General features: G+C 39.1%; 4 protein-coding genes across 6 annotated transcripts; all 4 read left to right on the top strand.

Moving 5' to 3' along the window:
* Position 1: 1 nt before the first annotated feature.
* On the top strand, positions 2-2,714 carry LOC114523703 (general transcription factor IIH subunit 3-like). Its single transcript, XM_028544711.1, has 13 exons — positions 2-561; positions 656-747; positions 821-930; positions 1,072-1,220; positions 1,291-1,353; positions 1,478-1,507; positions 1,597-1,625; positions 1,731-1,805; positions 1,903-1,956; positions 2,053-2,121; positions 2,203-2,338; positions 2,497-2,533; positions 2,629-2,714. The coding sequence occupies exons 1-13, from the start codon at positions 552-554 to the stop codon at positions 2,684-2,686; spliced, it is 912 nt and encodes a 303-aa protein (XP_028400512.1). The 5' UTR covers positions 2-551; the 3' UTR covers positions 2,687-2,714.
* Positions 2,715-3,213: 499 nt separating this feature from the next.
* On the top strand, positions 3,214-8,207 carry LOC114523742 (probable cyclin-dependent serine/threonine-protein kinase DDB_G0278487). The gene is made up of 5 exons (XM_028544771.1): positions 3,214-4,025; positions 4,251-4,674; positions 4,944-5,432; positions 5,576-6,993; positions 7,758-8,207. The coding sequence occupies exons 1-4, from the start codon at positions 3,309-3,311 to the stop codon at positions 6,856-6,858; spliced, it is 2,913 nt and encodes a 970-aa protein (XP_028400572.1). The 5' UTR covers positions 3,214-3,308; the 3' UTR covers positions 6,859-6,993; positions 7,758-8,207.
* Positions 8,208-8,411: 204 nt separating this feature from the next.
* LOC114523708 (nuclear speckle splicing regulatory protein 1-like) lies at positions 8,412-10,991 on the top strand. Its single transcript, XM_028544718.1, has 7 exons — positions 8,412-8,574; positions 8,702-8,786; positions 8,971-9,039; positions 9,173-9,301; positions 9,588-9,727; positions 9,927-9,994; positions 10,233-10,991. Exons 1-7 carry the CDS (start codon positions 8,552-8,554, stop codon positions 10,904-10,906), a joined length of 1,188 nt encoding a protein of 395 aa, XP_028400519.1. The 5' UTR covers positions 8,412-8,551; the 3' UTR covers positions 10,907-10,991.
* A 314-nt stretch (positions 10,992-11,305) lies between these two features.
* On the top strand, positions 11,306-21,553 carry LOC114523656 (golgin subfamily B member 1-like). Of its 3 annotated transcripts, XM_028544647.1 has the most exons (9): positions 11,306-11,393; positions 11,630-11,770; positions 16,180-16,266; positions 16,837-17,317; positions 17,453-17,520; positions 17,834-18,904; positions 19,032-19,399; positions 19,652-20,795; positions 20,900-21,553. In XM_028544647.1, the coding sequence occupies exons 3-9, from the start codon at positions 16,239-16,241 to the stop codon at positions 21,364-21,366; spliced, it is 3,627 nt and encodes a 1,208-aa protein (XP_028400448.1). In that variant the 5' UTR covers positions 11,306-11,393; positions 11,630-11,770; positions 16,180-16,238; the 3' UTR covers positions 21,367-21,553. The 3 variants fall into 3 exon arrangements, with proteins under 3 accessions (XP_028400448.1, XP_028400449.1, XP_028400447.1); XM_028544648.1 differs by lacking the exons at positions 11,306-11,393; positions 11,630-11,770 and adding an exon at positions 13,356-13,507 and having other exon boundaries at positions 19,652-20,662; positions 20,900-21,051; XM_028544646.1 differs by lacking the exons at positions 11,306-11,393; positions 11,630-11,770 and adding an exon at positions 13,357-13,507.
* Positions 21,554-21,751: the final 198 nt, after the last annotated feature.

Raw genomic sequence — 21,751 nt, forward strand, 5'->3', positions numbered from 1 at the left:
AAATAGCGATCTGCATGCATGCATGCACGCGTTTGATGTTTTTTTTTGCGCAAAATTTGATAATCACGACCACATTAAGAATTTCAAGTAAAATATCCATCTCGGAAAATTGATTTGTGAAGAATGCCAAAGTTGTATAAAGTCAATTTCGAGTATACAAGTAATACAACGATTCAATTACATAACAATGGTTTGTTTTAACTTATTGCGATCTTGCGTGTGAGGTCAAATGCGCATTTCAAGTGGCGATTATAACACAAAAACACACAAAGACCAGATGGCCTCATGAACCTATGATACAGCTGTTGTTTCTTCTAGTTTTTTACTCTGTTGCATCGTTAGGCAACATACGAAGGAACTACAATTATTGTATTTGTAAAAACACCTGTTAAAGATTAGCGTAAAGTAATAAAAAAAATACAAAATTGCATGGAAATTTCAGGGGTTTTTTCACGTTAGTTACGTAATATCCTCGACTAGTTTCCAAGCAACTGGAATTGAAAAATGAGAAGCCTGTTCCTTTGCTCAGCGGAGTAGCAACAAAAACCAATATGGCGGAAGGCAAGTGCAAAATGATCAAATTGATAATTTTTTTAATTTTCCTGTGTTTAATTCTAACTTCTTGTCATTTGAAATGATTTTGTATCATAAGTAGATTCATTCCGACGTCTGCTTGTTGTTGTTTGTGATTTAAACCCGATTTGGTGGGGGAAAGAATCGACAAATGTGTCCGGAAATTCAGATCAAGTACTGTACAATGAGGTTCAGTTTATTGTGTATTTATAAACATAAATGTATTAAGGGTAATATTGGCTTCTAGGTACAACCGATCAATGCATTTCTTAACAACGTTCTGGTCTTCTGCAATGCATATCTCATGATGAAACACACCAATGAGGTGGCCATTCTTGGTGCAACTTCGTTTAAAAGGTAATCGACATTCAATGACAGTTTATTGTAGATAACCACCTGCACTGGACTCAGATATATTTTTCAGGTAGTCCAGCCCCAAACCACAAAACTCTTTTTTTTTGGAAGAACTAGTTTAAAATAATTGTGGATTTATTTCAGCCAATATATTTATCCAAGTTCAGAAGACAGTGAGCAAGTGGTTGAACAAAACCATGAAAAAAATGATGGGAAATATGAACATTTTGCTGCAATGAACAATGATGTAGTGAACAGAGTTAAAAAACTTATTGAAGAAGAAGGTTCCAATGGTATTACATTTGCATGTACATTTTCATTTGCATTTTGAGCTCTAAATCAATAAATTAATCTTTTTTTTAGATGTAAATGTATCTGAGAATTCTGCAACACTGTTGGCGGGTGCTCTTTCGATGGCTCTCTGCTGTATCCTTGCTGTAATAGCTACCTTCTCATGGCTTCATAGGAAGGATTTGCTTCCTCAAAATACTTCAACAATATGTTCTTTAGAAAGTCTTATTGTGACTGTTTTATTTAACTGAAATTTAAGATATCAAACAAGCTGAACGAAATTGTCCAGGTGCTTTAAGGAGACATACTATACATGAAATAATTTTTCATTATTTTTAAATTTTGAAATTTAATTCCATACAATCTGATTTCATTTAGTTGGTCAAAGTTTGAAGGCACGGTTATTGGTAAAACACCTTTATACATTTCATTCTATCTATTTCACTGCAATCCTTTTATCTGCATAAGGTTTAACTTTTCTTTCATACTATGTTTTAATCTATTAATGCTAGGTGCTCAAAGGATCACCAGATTTTTCAACGCAATATATGGCAACAATGAACTGCATTTTTGCGGCTCAGAAAAATGTATGAAAATCCCAAAATTCCTGTCACTTTTGAACAAATGTTTGTTCTTGAAATTCATCATATCTTAACATGAAAATAATTTTCTTCTTCCAAACAGAACATCACCATTGATTCATGTCTGCTAAAGTCAGACTCAGGATTTCTACAACAGGTGAGTATCGACATTTATTACTCCAGGTCATGTGTATAGATCCTGTAATTTTGCAGAAAATGATAGATTTTTAATTCTCAACCATCTCCCACACAGGCGTCTGACATAACAGGTGGCGTGTACTTCAAAGTGATGAAAATGGAATCACTTCTGCAGTATTTATTAGTAAGTTACTCGGAACTAATGTGAAGGCTTTGTTAAATTATATCCTTGTTTAACCACTTATGATGTTTATTTATTCCCTAGTGGATGTTCCTGCCTGATTCGAGCACGAGAGAGGGCTTAGTTATGCCTAAAGCAGTTCAAATAGATTACAGAGCTGCTTGCTTTTGTCATCGAACCCTGGTCAACATTGGTTTTGTTTGCTCTGTTTGTCTTTCAAGTAGGTTTAATGCTTTTCATTTCGTTGGTCTTAAACTAACTATGATTCACGCCAACATGTTTAGGAATCCATGTTGTTCAACAGGGGTACGTTTGCTTGAAATTATCTATGCTGTTTTAACAAACAGTGCTTCCTTATTTGTATTTCTTGTGTTTTAGTTTATTGTCAATTGCTTCCACGCTGTCACACTTGCCAGTAAGTGCTTGTAGTGAGATAATTTGTCAGAATAACTGCAATATATCTGAGGAGTTCTATTGTATCTGTTTTACAAATGCTGCTGTTTTTCTCAGAACAAGATTCAAGCTTCCTTCAGCTGCTATGGCAAGGCCAAAGAAGAAGAAAAAATAAAAAAACACAGAAAAGCCTAAATCAAAGAGTGTAAATAGTTTAAATCCTATTTTCTAATAAAAATATCCAACCTTATTGTAAAATTTTTACACCTTACGACAAAGTCTGTTCAATAACCTATTAACTAATAATATTGAGATGTTCTCTCGTTGATTATATTTATTAAGAACGAGCTTTCGGCTGCCAGTCTGCAGTCTTCAATGGGTTGACAGAAATGAATCCTATTAACTACCATTGATTGGTGTTGGCAAAGTACACCTAAATTAATGAAACCCATACTAGAATGGTTTTCATTAAACAGAGCAATATAGACTTTGAACCAGTCCATTTTGATGGTTCTTTTGGAGTATGGGTTGAAATGAATCGAAACTTCAAAGCGTGGTATTTGAAAGTAATCAAACCAGGAACTTCTAATTACTGTAATAATGAGTCATCGGGGAATCCCCGGAAAACAGTCTATTTTTAGAGATGCTTCAGCTATAAAACTTGTGGTGGTGGTCTGGGGTCAAGTCGAAAAAATGGCCGACTTTTTCCGGAAAAGAATTTAAATGGCACAGAGTGAGTTTAAAGGGAAAAACAATCGCATCGTTTAATATAATTATTGAGAGAATCCGCTAGAAACATGACCAAAACTTACACTATCAAGGATAAAAACTTTGAGGTCAAGTTTGTGGTTGATGAGCGCTATAAACTTCTCGAAAACATCGGATGTGGAGCGTACGGGATTGTTTGCTCAGCGCTTGACACTAGAACACAAAATAAGGTCGCAATTAAGAAGATTCCAAAAGCTTTAGAAGTTTTGACAATCGCTAAGAGAACGTATCGGGAACTTCGGATATTAAAGCATTTTAATCATGATAATATTATTGCAATTCGAGACATCTTGCGGCCTCCGGAGGATGTTTCTTGCTTTGAAGATGTCTATGTCGTTTTTGACATGATGGAGACAGATCTGCACAGAATAATACACTCAGATCAACCCCTCACGGACGAGCACATACGATATTTCTTGTTTCAAATTCTCAGGGGTTTGAAGTACATACACTCTGCAAACATCCTTCATCGAGATCTTAAACCTAGCAATCTCTTGGTGAATGAGGATTGCGAGCTGAAGATTGGTGATTTTGGTATGGCGAGGGGGCTGGACTCCTCCCCGGTGGGACTGAAGCGGGTTATGACTGAGTATGTTGCAACAAGGTGGTATAGGGCACCCGAGCTGATGTTATCTTTGAGCGAATACTCACAAGCAATGGACATATGGTCTGTTGGTTGCATTTTCGCGGAGATGTTAGGAAGAAAGCCGCTGTTTCCTGGAACAAATTACCTTAATCAATTGCAGGTAAGATTATCAGTTCTCCTTACTTGATGTGCCAGATTATCTATCTGAAAGACCCCAGGGCTGGTAGCCTAAGGCCTACCGAAAAAAAATTACCTAATCTCTCTAATCAACAAAGGCATTTTCAGTTAATTACTTGCAAGAGATTTCTGGGCCCCTGCTGACCTTGGGCAATGAATTATGTTATCATATTCCTCTTTGAATACTTTTTTCTTGTGTTTAATAAAGTTAATTCTCAGTGTCGTTGGTACACCATCTGAGAATTTCTATGAAAGAATGGGTGCAAAGCGAGTGAAGACTTACATTAGCAAATTGCCAAACAAGAAAGTGGTGGAACTTGACAAGATTTACACTGAAGCAAACCCGGTTGGCCTGGATCTTCTCGGTCAAATGTTGAAGCTGGATCCTCTTGAGAGAATATCTGCCGCTAAAGCACTAGAACATGAATACTTAGCAAAATACCATGACATTGATGATGAGCCTGTTTGTATTTCTCCATTTGATTTCTCGTTTGATGAACAGCATGTGACTAAAGAGTCGCTGAAGAAGAGTATTATTGAAGAGATTGGATGCTACACCAAACATGTTGATATTGAACGATTAGCTTCAGGGATGAGTGCTTCTGGTGGCATCACTGCTAGACAGGATGCTGGTAAGACTGCATGCATAGAATGAATCACTAACTGAGAGTACTACAATGAACCCAATTTCACTTAATTTATTTAATGCTGAATGGTTTTACTTGCCTGTGCAGGGGTAGGTTATATAAGACTTACAAATGAGACTATATAGGCTCCCGGTGCATGTGTTTATACATTTGAGTTTGAAGCAATATACAGCCCACCCTCTCTGGCTTCATAAATGCTCCAAGTATTAACTGCAACTAAAACTAAGCTATGTAATGAATTTATTATTTTTTAGCAAAATGTTCTCAAACATCATCTGCACAGGCAAATGACAACAGTGTCATCAAAAGGGCTGAACCTCACCCAAAACGAAAAATAGACAATGCAACCAAGGAGACACATCGCAGTAAAAAAAGACAACGAAAGCGAAGTGAATCTACGGCTGATAAAAAGGAAAAAACCAATGCCTCAGAACTCAGTGAAAGCGACAAACAGCTTCTCGATAGATGGAAAAACATGCAAACAAAAACAAAACCTTTCATACATCCAATTAGGAAATACATGAAGGAAATAAATTATTTGAAAGAACAAGAATTAGGAGCAAACGAATCCAAAACAGTTTTGAATAAAACAGATGAGGAAAACGCAACTTCAATAGCAGGAGTACAGTTGTATCAATTTACAAATTATACTTCAGAGAAAGGCAATGGTGAATCACTGAAAGCAGTTAAACAGCCACTGGTTGGCGATCAACCTGCCTCGTTGTTTTCACAAACTGTGCTAGGTAAGTTAAATATAATTCTGTTATCTAAAACGTCCATGAGCTGTTATGTTGAATTAGACCATGTTTTCATTTCTCTGCATAAGTATTTTATTGTGTGAGTACTTTTAAAACTATTTTCTTAAAAGACATTTGTATTTATTTAGGTATGGCTGGTAACATTCCCACAACGCAAGAGCTTTTAGCTATAGCAAATAAGAAAAGATCAGAGGATATTGCGCTGGAGAAGTTCCTTGCACCATCATGCACACAGTTACCTCAGACATCTACCACTAATTTGCTGGTGAATCAAACAGTTTCCTTGGAAAATCGACCAGTTTTAGCCACTACCAATCAAAATATTCCTATCATAACAATTTCTTCCAATGAGGTTGAGGGTTCGTCTGATAGGCCTGTGGTTAATGCCGCACTCATAGATGAGCCTATTGCTACCAACTTAGCATCTATATTAACCAACGTACAGAGCACAGCTGAGTCACAACAGCCACTTCAAGAAATGACTGGAAAAATAATATCAAATGCAGATAATATTCTACAGGCTTACGACAATGATAGCCTCGATGACCAGAACAATTCAAATTCACAAAACCTGTTGAGTCAACCACGAACAAACCCAGGGCCTACGATGAATCCAGGGCTTGTGGTGTGTGGCGATTCACTTACTACTTCCCACGTGAACCTTGATAACTATCACGTGCAAGATCCGGCGCAGGGTAGTGTAAATCACGTGCAGGAGGGCTGTAGTCAAACGCAAAGACAAAGTGATCCTTTGGGGAGCGAATTGGATCGCGTGCTCAGGAACAGAGATCACGTGCAAGTTGCATCTAAGAATCAGACGCGAAGCAACAGATATCTCGTGCAAGATGGTGGTAATCACGTGCGAAGTAGTAACATAGGTCATGTCCAAATAGAGGGCAATCACGTGCAAATAGGCGGGAAACACTTGCAAGTTGAAGGAAATCACGTGCGAAACGAAAGAACTCGAATGCCAGCTCACACGAGCGGTAAACATCTGAATATTGGTAACACTGCTGCACACATGTTGATCGGGAAGAATCGGTTTCCATCGGCAATTCTCGGAATCTCTAATCATCTTCAGGTCAATACTGGACACAGGCAATGCGCCACCACGGCGTTTTCAAGTCAGACACAGAATGAACCGTCCGAGAACATTGCCCCTCAAACAAACTCAAGAGCAAACTGCTCAACAGTGTCACAAGAAACAGCACATACAAACCCACGCAGTGATACATCCTCTGTAAACAACCTGGGAGATTCCGTTGCACAGCGACCGTTTAATCTACTTGACTATATTTCCAATACATCCTCGGAGAGAACCTGTAATATTTTGTCACCTGCTGGAAGGGACGAACCATGTAGATATGATCGCAGGCAAAACAGCCCAAGATGGTCAGGCAGCGCTGCTTGAAAATACCTTAGGTTTCTCGGAAAGTCATCCAGAATTATTGACGTTGCCTTTGACGCCAAAAGGATCGTGTGGTTCGGGGTATGGTTTGGGCCTGGATGTTGATGAGTTCTTGAACAGCGAAGATGGTCAAAGAATGTAAGTTGGCTTACTGATAGAGCTATCCAGTATAAATAAAGTTAGTTTAGTTTAGGTTTCCTCCTGTAGTAACACTGGATCAATAAGAGATGATCCTTACTGGACCTCTAGGAAGAACAGTTTAGAACTGATAGAGTTATCCAGTATAAATAAAGTTAGTTTAGTTTAGGTTTCCTCCTGTAGTAACACTGGATCAATAAGAGATGATCCTTACTGGACCTCTAGGAAGAACAGTTTAGAACTGATAGAGCTATCCAGTATAAATAAAGTTAGTTTAGTTTAGGTTTCCTCCTGTAGTAACACTGGATCAATAAGAGATGATCCTTACTGGACCTCTAGGAAGAACAGTTTAGAACTGATAGAGCTATCCAGTATAAATAAAGTTAGTTTAGTTTAGGTTTCCTCCTGTAGTAACACTGGATCAATAAGAGATGATCCTTACTGGACCTCTAGGAAGAACAGTTTAGAACTGATAGAGCTATCCAGTATAAATAAAATTAGTTTAGTTTAGGTTTCCTCCTGTAGTAACACTGGATCAATAAGCGATGATCCTTACTGGACCTCTAGGAAGAACAGTTTAGAACTGATAGAGCTATCCAGTATAAATAAAATTAGTTTAGTTTAGGTTTCTTCCTGTAGTAACACTGGATCAATAAGAGATGATCCTTTCTGGACCTCTAGGAAGAACAGTTTAGAACTGATAGAGCTATATAAATAAGGTATGTTCCTTTTTAATTCTCCTTATTTTTGCTGTGCTATTTTAGATTCCGCTGTCTTCCTGATTCGAACAATTTAGACACCAGTCCTCCGCTTTCAGCGTCGTTGTTAAATGCCTGGCTACCAGAGAATGCAATTGATCCTATTGATGTCACGGAGATACAAAATGAACTGGAGTCCGCCTCGTTCTTGGCCTTGTTTGAGCCAGAGAATAACACATAATTGAAATGACTTCGAGTGCATTTCGTGGAAAATGGGTTCGACAAACCATTCATTCAATATTTTGTATGATTTACTATATATCATAGGACACTGGTATAAATTTTTTAGTCGTTGAAAATTAGGCATAAGGTCACTTAGTTGTTGTAATATTTTCAAACGCTTGAGGGACTCCGGTAACTCCGTAACACAAAACACACCCATTTAACATATATGTGAAACATTTGCATAATTTACGTTCCTTGCTGCAAATAGGCATAATAAACGTCATAAACTGAGCTCTTTAACTGGATTTTAACTGGAACAAGGGGGTCGAAGTGTATCTCCCCCTCGGCAGCAATTTTCGGATAGCAATGTTTCTCGATTCGTTTTGAAGTCTTCGGTTCAGAATTAAGCCTTGGTCAGTGGTAACTACCATGGCAAAAGGGCAAAAAGAATATGTAGCGTCAATAAATCCGCCCTAGTCCATGCGCGGTCAAATTCAAAATGGCGGATCAGGATGCTGGAAATTTCAGGATTTAGTTCGTTGGTTGACTCTTTAAACGTTAAATTCTGATCTTGTTAATCAAATATCAGTGTCAATTTGTTGCTTATTCTTCTGTCTGGCATTGGAACTAAATAAATGGCTGGTAAATCTGAAAAGAAGTAAGTTAATATTGTATTTTATATTGCTATTAACAGTTGTTTTGTAAAGTGTGTTGTGCAAACTTGATCATTAGGAGCCTTCCCGTGTTAGTGTGTTAAATGAAGTCTCGTTTTTGTTTGGTACCAGGTATGGTCTTATCATAAAAAAGAAACCGACTTCAGTTCAAGTGAAGCCGTCGATATTTGGAGGTGATGATTCTGATGAGGATCAGGTATAACTCAGATTAGAAAGTGCAAATTGCACGCGTGATATTTAAATAAAGTAAAAGTTTAAGCCTACAAACGAGATCGTTGTTATTCTTTACACAGGAGAGTAAACAAGACCTCTTAAGCAATCATATGAGCAGGGTTTTTTTCATCATTCTTTTTAATAGAATTTTGAAATGATATTTTCAGAGTAGTGGAAGGAAAACAGTGAATATAAAAATAAGAAAAGAGGCTGAGAAGAAGAAACAAATGAGACAGGTATGAAATATTTGACTGTTCTAGAGCTGTTGTTGATTGTAAGGAGCTTTCTGCCATTCAAGTATGTGAAAGTTTTAGTTTATTTCTGCCTCATTTTCAATAAAAATAGTAACCATATTCAAACATAATTTAGACTGAGCTGGAGATCAATAAAGTTCTTGAGGATGATCCTACGGCATATGATTACGATGCTGTCTACGACAAAATGGCAGAACGCAAGGCAAATATTTTAGCAGCAAAAAGTGCGAAAGTTGACAGAAAGGTATTGTGGTCCTGATGTTCTCTCAAAATTATCCTGAATATTTCTCAGTGACCCTGATGTTCTCTCAAAATTACCTTGATATTCCTCAGTGACCCTGATGTTTCCTCAAAATTACCTTGATATTCCTCAGTAACCCTGATGTCCCCTAGAAATGACCCTGATATTCCCTATTGACCCTGATGTTCCCTAGGAATGACCCTAATACTTCTTAGTGACCCTGATGTTTCCTTGGAATGACCCTAATTCACTTGGTACTGATTGTAAAACTTGTTTGATTTTCTACCAGCCAAAATACATCAACAACCTTTTAAAATTTGCTGAAGTAAGAAAAAAAGAGGATGAACGAAGAATTGAGCGTCAAGTTCAGAAAGAACGGGAGGCCGAAGGGGATGAGTTTGCAGATAAAGATGCCTTTGTTACATCAGCGTATCTTTTTGTGCAAAAGAATAATCTTACATTCATTAACTGCAGATTTAAATCATTAAACAGGAATAGGCTCGAGTATAGAGCAAGCAATCCTTGTAGGATTTTCTGTATCCTGTTGTCACAATGATATTATCATTGATTTATCAAAGTAGCTTTTCTCTGCAAGAACAATGTCTGTCATAGTCCTTAACGATTCCAGTTATCGGCAACGGATGCAAGAATTGGCTGAAGAGGAGGAAAGACTACGAAAGCAGGAGGAAAGAGATGGTAAAGAAGATCTTTCGTTTTATTTACTTGAGGAAGATACCCTGGTTAGGTCATAATATAGTAACTGGTGTTTATCTGGGTGAATGCTTCTGTGTATTCTACTCTTTAAAGCTCAGTATTTCTTCATCCACTGGTAATGAGAAAGTTTCTGAAACAAACCGCAATCGATTTTAATTCTAGATTTGAAACTGCTCGCCTTCGCTCGTCTTATCAAAAGTATTTTTACTTATTTCTCTAGGTGATGTAACAAAACAAGCCGACCTCACTAAGTTTTATCGGAATTTGCTGGACAGAAATGTCTCGACTGGTGGTTCGTATGATACCGAGCAGCATGCGGAGTCTCACGATGATAACACGAAGAAATCACGACGTTCTCCGAGCCCTGAAGAGGAACGCGATAAGCGGAGTAAAAGGCCTGAAAGAGAACGAAATGAATCTCGCATTGAAAGGGACAGAGCACGCGAAAAAACAAGAGAATACGAAACACGCAGTGATCGACACGAAGAACGAAATCACGAAAAGCTTAAACACGAAGAACGAGAAAAGGAAGAACAGAAACACGAAGAACGAGAACGCGGAGCACAAGAACACGAAGCACAAGAACACGAAGCACGAGAACACGACGAGGAACAACAAGAGAATGCAGAACACGAAAGCGCAAAACGTTCGGGCGAAAAACACGAAACCAAAAAACGGTTGAAAGAGGACACCAATGCCGACGAAAATGTCGAAACTGAAACAAAAATGTCGGAATCAAATTTGGCGGCAGGTGATAAGGGAACCAAAGACGCGATAAATAAATTTGCAAAACATTCATCCAGTGAAACGGTGATGTCAGCCAGAGATAGATATTTAGCGCGTAAGAAAAACAGAGTTGTTGTCGTGAATACAGAATCTGATGATGAAAATTAATATAACCAGCGAAAATAATCTCTTTTTTTTTTAGTTAGCCATTGTAGTTTCAGTATGGGGTAGTTGTTTTCTCTTTTACGAAATATAAATATTTCATGGTTTGTTATTGCTTTGTTTTCATTATGTAATTCTTGAGGTGGAAACCGTGTTTTACATCAACACAAAAACATAGCAAACGCATAATTTTTTTACGAGCATGACTGATTTACGTGCAGCTACAACTCCCAAAAGGGATTAAGCCAATCGTAGATGACTGGTTCAACCAATCAGCGCAGTTTCGTTATTCCGAGCAGCCAATCAGAACGCCGTCTTCAAACCGGCCTAAACGCCACCAATTTAACATTCAAATTTGGGACCTCAAGTTACCTCGTGTACTTACCCAAGCGAACTCCTCAAATCAATTTACTGCAATAAACTCGGTAATAATTGGGCAAAATAGTTGGTTTGTAAGCTGAACTAATTCTGGAGTTACTCAGCGACGTCAAAGGTAACTATATACGCGAGTAATTTTGATTTTATGCCGCAATTGAGGGAACCATTTCAAGGGTTAAACACGTTACGACCCTAAGTTGACGTAGTGTAAATATCTCTGTGTTATTCTACTAGTATTAGGAAGTTTTTCTTAAATCATTACCACCTGGTGTAGCCACGGTTAAAACAGGCGAACACTGTGTCAGGGTATTTTCAACAGATCATTGACAAGACCTCTATTTTGTTTTCCAGGTATAATACCCAAAATGAATTTAATTATTCATGCGAGTTTGTAGTCATGAATCACAACACGTGTAACGTTTGTCAAATTATATGACAAAAGTTAAGTCGGTCGAACTTGGATGATGTTACATCAAAGTCATCAAGGTCATTGTAAGTAATCCTATAACTTACTATTTGAGTTATTACACTTTATGCAACTTGAAAGACCTTATTACAGTGACAAAAGTTATCAGACTGTTTTAAATCTTTTGAACGACACAAATCGATCGATCGAAATTAGGCTGGGAAAGTAAGCATGACTATTCTTGGTAAGTAACAATGAGGGTAGCCACTACTTTTTAAGATTTTGACGGGAGTTAGCTAACTTTTCTCAAAACAATCATTCAAAATGCTCGGAATTTGCGAAGACCAATCGCATTGAAAATAATATGAGATCTTATCAAAATGAACCGAATGTAACATATGCCTGTCTTGATGAGTCACGGATATGATAGTCACAAAAATAAATTTGCATAAGAAGCGCTGGAGCGCGCATGCGTTTCTAACGAGCTCTGCTGGCATTTTGTCATAAAATCGGATTATTCCTTAGCCGCATTTAGCGCGTAAGTCGCGCGCTGTTTGAGACCAAATATGACTGATTGAAGCACATCAAAACATCGCTACATATTTGACCACTTGATAATTAAACACTTGAGACCGCGTGGTCGGGCAGATCAAGTCTATAATTACCCACGCTTGAGATGACTCAGCATATTTGTTGTTTAATGTTTATGTTTTAACTCCTCCTAAATTCTCTCGAATCAGAGCAACAGCTCAAAGCTAGAACGTTTCTAAATGAAGCGGTAATACGTAGCCTTGATGGCTGAATTTTTAACCACTTTACAAGCGTTTGAAAGGCCATGAAAGTAGCTATCTGGGGTCGCGGGATCTCAGCAGTGATTGCGGGAAAGCGCTGCATGCTTTTGTCTTTACCATACGTAAAAAACACGGGTGCTCTTTCAACTTAAATGACCAATTGTCGGCAATTTAATAGCATTCATTGTCGAATCTGTTTCAAAGAACACTAGAAGCGAAACCAACAAGCTTCAAGAACAGGGCAATCGCCAGGCAGAGAGCTCCTTGAACGCCCTTATCAGTTATCATTTCACAAAGAGAAACGGTGTCTTTCATGCAAATCATCTTTTCTTGTCTCTCGTTTCTCCAGTTTCCGGAGTCCTTGAATCTTACCCTAAGACTATTAGGCTTCAGACTGGGTTATACCAATTTGGGCAGTCGACTGGCCAATTTCATAAAACTTTAAAAAACACAGCACTCGTCTTTCTTTTCGTCCTCACCCAATATGGGCAGATCTTATACTAAGCATTATCCCTCGCTTGTCATTGATCAAGCTGGGGTTATCAAGGCAAGATGATAATGAGGATTCTTTTCATCATACGTGATGGCCCATATCGTTTGAAATAACCACCGATGTTTTCTACCCATCTCATGATTTACTAAATAAAACGCGCACAAAAACCAATAACATGCTAATTGGATTACGTGCTAACAAATAACTCGGAATACTCCATGCTTGGATTGAACGTCCACTTTATCACATTTCAGTTCGGTGGCTATCAAAATTCTGCATTCCAATCTGCGTATACACACCCATGTTTGTCTTCCTCTTTGATTTCCCCAGCATTGCAACCTGACACCCCACGCCCCGAGTCATGGGGTTTTCTCTGCCCTTTATATCTCAACTACAGACCCCCCGTGTCGTAAGGTGGCCAGCTAAATGCACTCCAACTGCTTGTATAAAATTTCATTTGTGTAATAGCGACCTTATCCTCAACGTGTGTGCTTGTGCTTGCGACTAATCTGTGGACAAAATATACGCTCAAAATGAGGGTAAGTTCTGTGAGTTTCACAGCAGTGTGTTCGTATTGGGTTAGCTATAGAATAGACTTGTTTATGAAAGGGTTATTTATTTAACTTTTTTATATTATTCTGGTTTGATTGGGGGCTGTACTTGCCCGCGCACGAATATTTTCTCACAGACGAGTTAGCGGTCTGTTCGTTTGTTGGTCCCAAGAACGCGATCTTACGCTGTTAATAACACGGTTACTGGCGCGATGTAGGTTGTAGTGTCAGGCTGGTCACTCAGAGCAAGCGAGATGTTATATCTGACGTTGTAACGTTACGCAGATGGATTTGCTGTGTCGTTGAGAGTTTTATTTCCCTTTATTGTGCTCGTTATGAAAGCAATTATCTTCATTCAAGCGTTCAATTACACGATTATCGCACGAATCTTGGTAAATATCTCAATTTCTTTAAATGCTTCGAGTCTTATTGAGTCATTGCATTCTGCCTAACGGAAGAGGCGAAGAGCTGCAGTTTTATTTCTCTATGAATAGACTGAACCATCTTGTATATAACATGTACAGTTTAACATTAACAACATGCTCATTGATCATCGTGACTTGCTCCTTCATTACATGGTATTTTTTAAACTAAAGCTATTTTAAACAGCCAAGATTACAAGACTTTATATCATCCTATATACATCAACAATTTTATATCTTAGTGAATGCAGTTTAATTGATATATCGTGAGACAGACAGAAATCACAGCGTGTGAGGTCTGGCATAACGGAATGCTTTTCTTCAAAACTATGTCGTGGTTATTGTCTTTCGTTCAGTTGTCTCGGTTTTTTTGGGCAGTCAAGTAAACAAAACGAACCTGACGAGATTTGGGGAACGTGAATGCGTTGCTTTACCAAAGTGTTGCAGAGCAGCATATTCGATAGTTCATACTTCAAAGCAATGAATTAACACTAAATAACACTTTGTTTCAAGGCAGGAAGACTTGAGAAACGCTCCCATTTTTACTTTTCTTACCTTTCCTTTATATAATATATAATATCATGCATTATACACTAAATTAATATCATCAACCCACACAGTTAGCTGAATACCTTACGATGGACGTGATAGCTTTGTATAATGGAGCTAGCTAAGATGAATGCTACTCTGTAATCTGGTAAATTCTCACTTTTCGCGGAAGTTTGGTTGTCATATATGGCATAGCCTGTGCGTAAAATGCACGTCTCAAGTCTCAACCTCAGGAAGGTATGACGGAGTTAGTGTCGAATTTCGTAAAATGATTAAGTTCTAAGAACCTTCGATATTTTCTTTTCTGTTTATTTTCCCGTTTAGGAGAAATATTAGCACAGCGCAATGTCTGAGACGGAAAGTATATACTAGGAAGATTTAGGAAAGACGTCCTCCACGTCACAAGCCTCGTGAAATGGTGTGGCATGTTGGTAAAATTTCGTGCACGATATACCACGCCATTTTCAGGCATTTTTAACGTTGTACATATCAGTTAATCACCCTGGTAGCCTTGCCATTCAATACGCGAATTTTCAGCGATGTTGTGATAAGTTAACCCCAATTAAGACCTGCGATGTTAATCCTCTGATCTTTATCTTAAATTTAATATCAGCTGTGTCGTGATATTGTAGTTCATTGAATTTCAATCCATCTCCAAAACTTTGGAAGACATTTACCCATGTGACGTATTGCAACGCAAGAATGAACGGAACTGACCCGTTCGACCAAACAGCGTGGTAGTGCCTACCATTAACAACATGTTCTTTCTAAAAAACCCAGATATTTCAAGTAGAAGTAAATAGCTACGTTGCATTGTGCTGATTGACAATTAATTTGACACCATAGTTGGTTAAATAAATGTTTCGTTTAATTGCCCCATATCATGTTTTGCGAGCCCAAGTTTATTGTACAAGTTCATTATACGTTAGCCAATCTGTGGAAACACTCTAGCTCAACTCAACGAGATGGCTAGGTTAGTTGGCCACCAAACATACTCAAATTTTCGTCGCAATTTTCGTCCTGGAGAGGAGCGGTTAGATTTAACCAGTTGTGTTTCTGTAGAAAATTAACCTATGTATATAGGTTTTTACATTCACAAAATATAGATCTTTAGATCTTTTAATTAAGATCTTTTTGATCTTTTATTTAGATCTTTTAATGGTAATTCATCCCTCTGTCGGGCTCTAAATTGATCCATATTTTTCATTAAGAGCGGTACCTTCAAAGCCCTATGTTTATATTGAATTTGAATTTATCGTTCTGGCCAATCTAATCGTGTTTAATTGGAAAGCGCAATGCGATACTCAGCTTGTATAAATTGGTTTGATTCAGAACGCAGGAATGACAAGCGTGGCCACCACGTCTAGTTTTTTTTCACCAATGTAGTGGCGCTAACATTTCGCGTCAGATAGAATGGTTTGGCTTTCAGCTCTCCCTCGTTTTTTTCCTGCAAATATATTTCAACAAAACATATTCTGCACCATTTATGGTGTAGTTGTCAATGCTTTTAGCACATAATTTCATTTGTGGACATAAGATGTTAAATTCGATGCTTTTTAAACATTTCCCCGCTGTCAAAACAAAACTGTTTGTTTAGTCTTAATTTTTGTTGAAGAATTCGACAGTGTGTTGAGGTAAACTCAAAGTTCATTTACTTAACGTAAATTAATCTTCTGTGTTTTTTTCCAGGTCGCTTTGGTAACAGGAGTTGGCCGCTGTGTTTTTCTTGAACTTCAATCCAAAATAGAATGTGTACCACACAAGAAAGTTGTCAAGGTAACAAGGAAATTTTGTGTAGAATCTACACACCTAACATGTGTTGGTAAATGCAAATCACTTGTGCACTATAGTCGCGACAAAAGCTGTCGAATTTCAAGCGAAAAACGAGTTGTTAGAACGATAAAATACAATACAATGCAATGCAGAGGTCGGTTGTATTTTGATTTACAAAGGTTGGATAGCGCAAACCATCCGATAGTAATCTTTCAACCGTTGTAAAAATGCTTCAAATGCAATACAATTGTAAAAAAATTATCATGTAGGAGTGTGAGAAATTTTCAAATGCCTTTTAACAAAATATGCCGGCTTAGCAACTGCCTTAAATTTGAAAAAACGTTTCTCGACATTTCCACCGGAAGGTTTTCATGATGAGAAGTAGGTGAATGACGTAAGTCCGTAGGTTAAAACACGAAAAAGTCAGTTTCTTGTTTATTTCAATCAGTTGCTGAAGCAATGTCGTAGCACTCTATATAGTCATGATCATACGAAGTAAAGCAGGTATTTACAGCGACAACCACCAGCGAAGCTCTGCTACTTTCTAAACCTGAAACTTCATTGTGGTTTTAGAACTTGTGATCAGACCAAACTTCGTCAAACCGAACTCGTTCCAAAAAGCCACCGCGCGACTTACGATCATATCTGTCCTATCCCGGCAAGTCAACACGAAATCGCCTTTTCCGAGAAACGAACATTCTCCAATAGAAATTCCAGAAACCCGCAAGCAAGAGCCACCGAGAATCTCGGAAAATTCCGCGATGAGTTCTACGAATATTTTACTCGCGCGACGGGAAGGCCATTTGTCAAGTGTCACCGAGGGATCGAACGAGAGCATAGAGGATAAGGATGGCGAAAGTAAGGGGTGCAACGGGGTAAACGGTGGCGTGAAACAATGGGTGGATGGGGGTAAAAATGGTGGACAGAGTACCACCAGTGGTTCCACGAAAGACCCCGAAGTTTTTCATAAAACAGTTAATGGCAAGGGATGGAATAAGGATCCGTTTGAGTATATGAAAGAAAGAAAGTTATCAGAACCAGTTCTCAGCCCAAGGTAGTGTATTCATTGATATGGTGCATGATATCTCGATTGTAAGGCTAATATCTTGCTTCAAATGACGATGTTTTGTCTGACAAGATAGTATCGTTCGTCCCATATGCACGATTAACTTATTTTCATTTCTTCAAGGAAAAAAACATCGGTCGTGACCCCACGATTAACGAGGTGTCGTAGCAGCGCTGATTTGCGAGAAAATGGTATGTCATATCAATAAATAAAACATCCTTCAGAATTTCTCCGGCTTGACAGATTTAGGAGACTATTTTAAGAGGCTGGGTGTCAGTGTGTAAGGGTTGCGACACAGAAGCACCTACGTGTCTAGAGATGTTGGGAGATATGTAGGGTCTTCCTCCAAAAAATGCTTTTATATTTATCGAATGTTTACCACAAAAAATTTGTTTTATAAACGGACACCTTGAAATTATTTCAGCGGTAAAGGAGATGAAACAAGAACAATATTTTTCGCTGAAATTGACAAAGAATTTGATTGTATCTTCTCTTATTTCTTAGAGCAACCGACCATGATCCTTCGAGAGCTGGGTGGTTATAAATTCTTTGCAAAACCAAGCGAAGCCATCGCCAACACGTCGAATCGAAAAGCTTACAAAAGCAAAGCGAACGAAAACAAGGCGATGAGTGAAGTTTCAGCTTTGAAGAAGACAGTTACAGAACAGAAGGAGAACATTACAAACAGAGAAAGACATTTGCTGCATTTAGAGAAAAAAATTGGAGTCTTGGAACACGAAAACTCCAAAAATAAGAAACAAATTTTGTCCTTCCGTGAGAAATTAAAAGATTGCTCGGGCACCATCGATTATCTACGCCGGGAAAAAGAGGTGTTGGCGACGGAACGCGATCGTTTGAGCTTTACGTTGTTGACGTGCGAACACGAGTTGAAGGAACTGCGCGCGCAGAATATGAACCTCGTCACGGAGTACGAAAGCGCAGAGCATAGCAGGAAAATTGCCGTCAGCCATTTACACGAAGCAGAACGTGTGTGCCAGGAGTCCCATCATGAGAAACCAGAAATTTCCACCAAACGCACAGTCGAGGATTCTAGTAGTTCCGAGAAATTAATCACGCAGTTGACTTCTATGAAAGAGGCAGTTCAGAAGCTTCGTATCGACAGAAAAGCTTTGCAAATTGAGCAGAGAAAAGTGGCCTCGTTTTTCTTTGAGAATTTAAAACAACTGGTCAGCCAGGTTCGTGATGCGGAAAAACAGCAAAAGAGATCCTCGGAAGAAAGTCACCTAGAAGTGTCCCAGAATAGTCCAGACAAGGTAACCCCTTCGGTACTAGTGACCAATAGCGAAGACGTTTTCGAAGAGCCCGACGATCTGACGACTATTCCCGAAGACATAAGCGATCTTGGAGTTTTCAAGAAGAAGCTCAAATCCAACGAGAGAACTATAGATGATTTGGCAAATAAGATTCGACATCTGGAGAACAAGAAGAAAAGATTACTGGAAGCACGCTTCGCGATGATCCAAGAATTTCAAGCCAGCCGCGAGGTTGTCGGGGACCTGGAGACGGATATGTCGGGGAATGATTCTGAGGAGAAGATGGAATATGAGATAGAAGGTTTGTAGCAGGTTGGGAATATTTTGAACCAACAAACATGCCAATATTTCGTGAGATAAATGCTTTCTTTGCAATTTGAAATTCTCTCTAAGAAAAGTAGTTCTGATCACTTCTTTCCATACCGCAGGTGGCGATCAGAAACGGGCGCGCGTTACGAAGAAGATCCGTAAACTGGAGCGAACTCTGTCCATGGACCACGGCGTTGGCAAACTCGACTGCATCCAGAAGTTGTGCAAGAATCTGGAGGACTGTGAACAACGCATTCACGAGCTCGAGGCGACGAACTCCGAGCTTCGTGCCGAGCACGCGGACATGGAGGAAGAGGCGAAGTATCTAAAGTACGTCTTGTCCTATCGTGGCGACGTCATGAAGGCTCAGTTGAAGAGCGAATATGAAAATAAGATGGCAGCGTTAAGAGATGAGCTTGAGAATGTAAACTCTTCGCGTTCTGAGGTCCAGGCACTTACTAAACGAAATCGTGATCTTGAGGAGGAGGTATGAGGTTTATTAAAGGTTTAATTACACCGAAAGTATTGATGATTGAAGGTCTTCTTCTGCTGGGAACGTTTATCACAAGTTGTTCAAAAAACTTCAGTCCTCTTGTTAAAGAAAATGAGTTGTTTCCAAACTAATATCAGTTGCTAGTACGCTCCAACTAGGAAGGGTTTCACTGCTTCTTCAAGTAATTCTTATTGAATGTTTGAAAGCTACTTTGAATAAACACAATACTTCTTTTTTATACTTCAGGTTCAGCGACTTCATGAAGAACTCAGTACATTGCTTCGAAACCTGCCGGCGCTTCAAGCAATTCGGCGTTCATCTTCAAGAAACAGTGAACACGAAAACGACGTCTTCACAGCGGATGTTTCTATGAACTTAGCCGATGTTTCCTCGAATTTAGACAATACGATGAACAGCGAAGAAGTTCCTGGAAACACTGACAAAGTTTCGGAGAATGGCCCCCAAGCGAATCAGAGCAAGGTGCCTGAATCTGAGAGCAGTCTTGGGAATTCCAGTGTGATTTCTCAGAAAGATGCCGATAGTTCTTTGGGCAGTGAAGCCGCGCTCAGTCTTGAAGATCAAGTCTCGCAACTTACGGAGAAAAAGCGCGTTCTCTTGATGAGTATGTTAGCACTTAAAGGGGAAAACGGTTCTGAAAGCGATTCTTCATTTTCCCGAAATGTTGAAGTTTTGGAGAGGAGTTTTCGCGAGATCGAACAGGAGAATGCGTGCTTCTCGGAAACGTTGCAGCGCTTCCGTGACGTTCTCGGTGAGAAATGTGAACACGAAAACGAGAGTGGAGACGTAAGTGTAGTTACAAAGCTCAGGGATGAAATACAGCGTCTTGATGCGAGATTTGAAGCTTGTAGAACCCAGGGTACGTCGTTTGAAAAGGACAACACAAAGTTGGAAGCCATTTTGTCTTGTGCCCGACACGAAGAACGGATTTCTGAACTTGAGATGGAAATCTATCGTCTACATGAAGAAAAGAAATCTCTGCTCTCCAGTATTGTCCGGTTACAAACTGATCCCAACTTCACCCTTAGTGATGACGTCAATGATAGTGACCTCATCAACGATAATGACGTCATTAAGGACAATACCGTTCTCAATAATAACAATGCCAATGATAGCTTGGCCAAGAAGGATATCGGGGTGGTTGCAGGAGACACTGCTAGTACATCGCAGGGCAATGATGGCATCGCAGGTGTACATAATTCTCTCGTGAAGACCTACTCGAGGGATGAAGAAGTACAGGTGAATATGAACAGAGAGGATATTTATGGATTGCTAGGGTTCTTGCAACGGGATCTCGACAAGCTTAAAACGGCCTTTGATGATGAAGGAATCAAAGGTGAAAAGTCAGGAAAGGGGGACACGTCTGCCCATGGTGGGTGTAGTTTAGTTTGACATTAATTGCATAAGGAATTTCAAAGCTCTGCGATAGCGGGGATGGTTTTTGTTCCAATTAATGTATTTCTTGTGTATTTGTAGATCTCACCACTTGCCCTCGGCAAGATTCTGTGCAAGAGGTTGAACATCTGAGCAAGGAATTACAAGGTCTTGGCCAACAGAATCACGTTCTTGAGGAGAAGTTGCACGAGAGCGAGGCTATCCGTTGCGATCTTCATCGGACAATCGCCATAGCGACCGATATGGCGACAGAGGAGAGGCAAAAGTGCGAAGAACTGACGCGAACAAAAGCCGCACTTGAGAAGGAAATGCTGAAATTGGCGAAAGAAAATCGTGATCTGCGCGAAGGACTTGAGACTTTATCCCACGCGCGAAAGCGACGAACATCGCGCGCTCCTCGCGCGAGCCTCCCGAGCGATCTCCAAGAAGACGATGATTGTCAAGTGCTGTACCTACCCCGAGTCAAAGCTCAAAATTTCTCAGAAAGCGATATTTCGGACATGGATAGCCCCGCCATTGAGAGAAAGAGCTTTTCACGTATTGCATAATCACTATTAGCTTTCTGACAAAAGAATGAATTGACATAATGCTTGAAGATAACTCTTGTAACTTTCTATATTGTAGTTTGTTTTGAAGCTGATATACTCTACCTTTGCAAAGGTGTTTAAAAAGATATATCACCTTGTTGTATAATTTAGCGAGACTTATTTATTTGCATTCAAACGTATAATTAAACAACGGTTATAGTTCATTGTGACATTTGGACGTTGTTTATGATATTTTTTATACCAAACCAACTGTTTCAAAAAGATTTTATCTAGCAGGGAATGAAAAAAAAAACCGGTAAAAATAGGCACGCCTCAGAGAACGGGCTTAGCGTCATATGACGTCACGCGCATCAGCGGTCGTTTGTTTTGAAATCGCCGGCTCACA

Source organism: Dendronephthya gigantea, unplaced genomic scaffold (genome assembly GCF_004324835.1).
Source record: "Dendronephthya gigantea isolate DGI-Jeju-01 unplaced genomic scaffold, DenGig_1.0 000028F, whole genome shotgun sequence".
In the NCBI taxonomy this organism is placed as follows: domain Eukaryota; kingdom Metazoa; phylum Cnidaria; class Anthozoa; order Malacalcyonacea; family Nephtheidae; genus Dendronephthya; species Dendronephthya gigantea.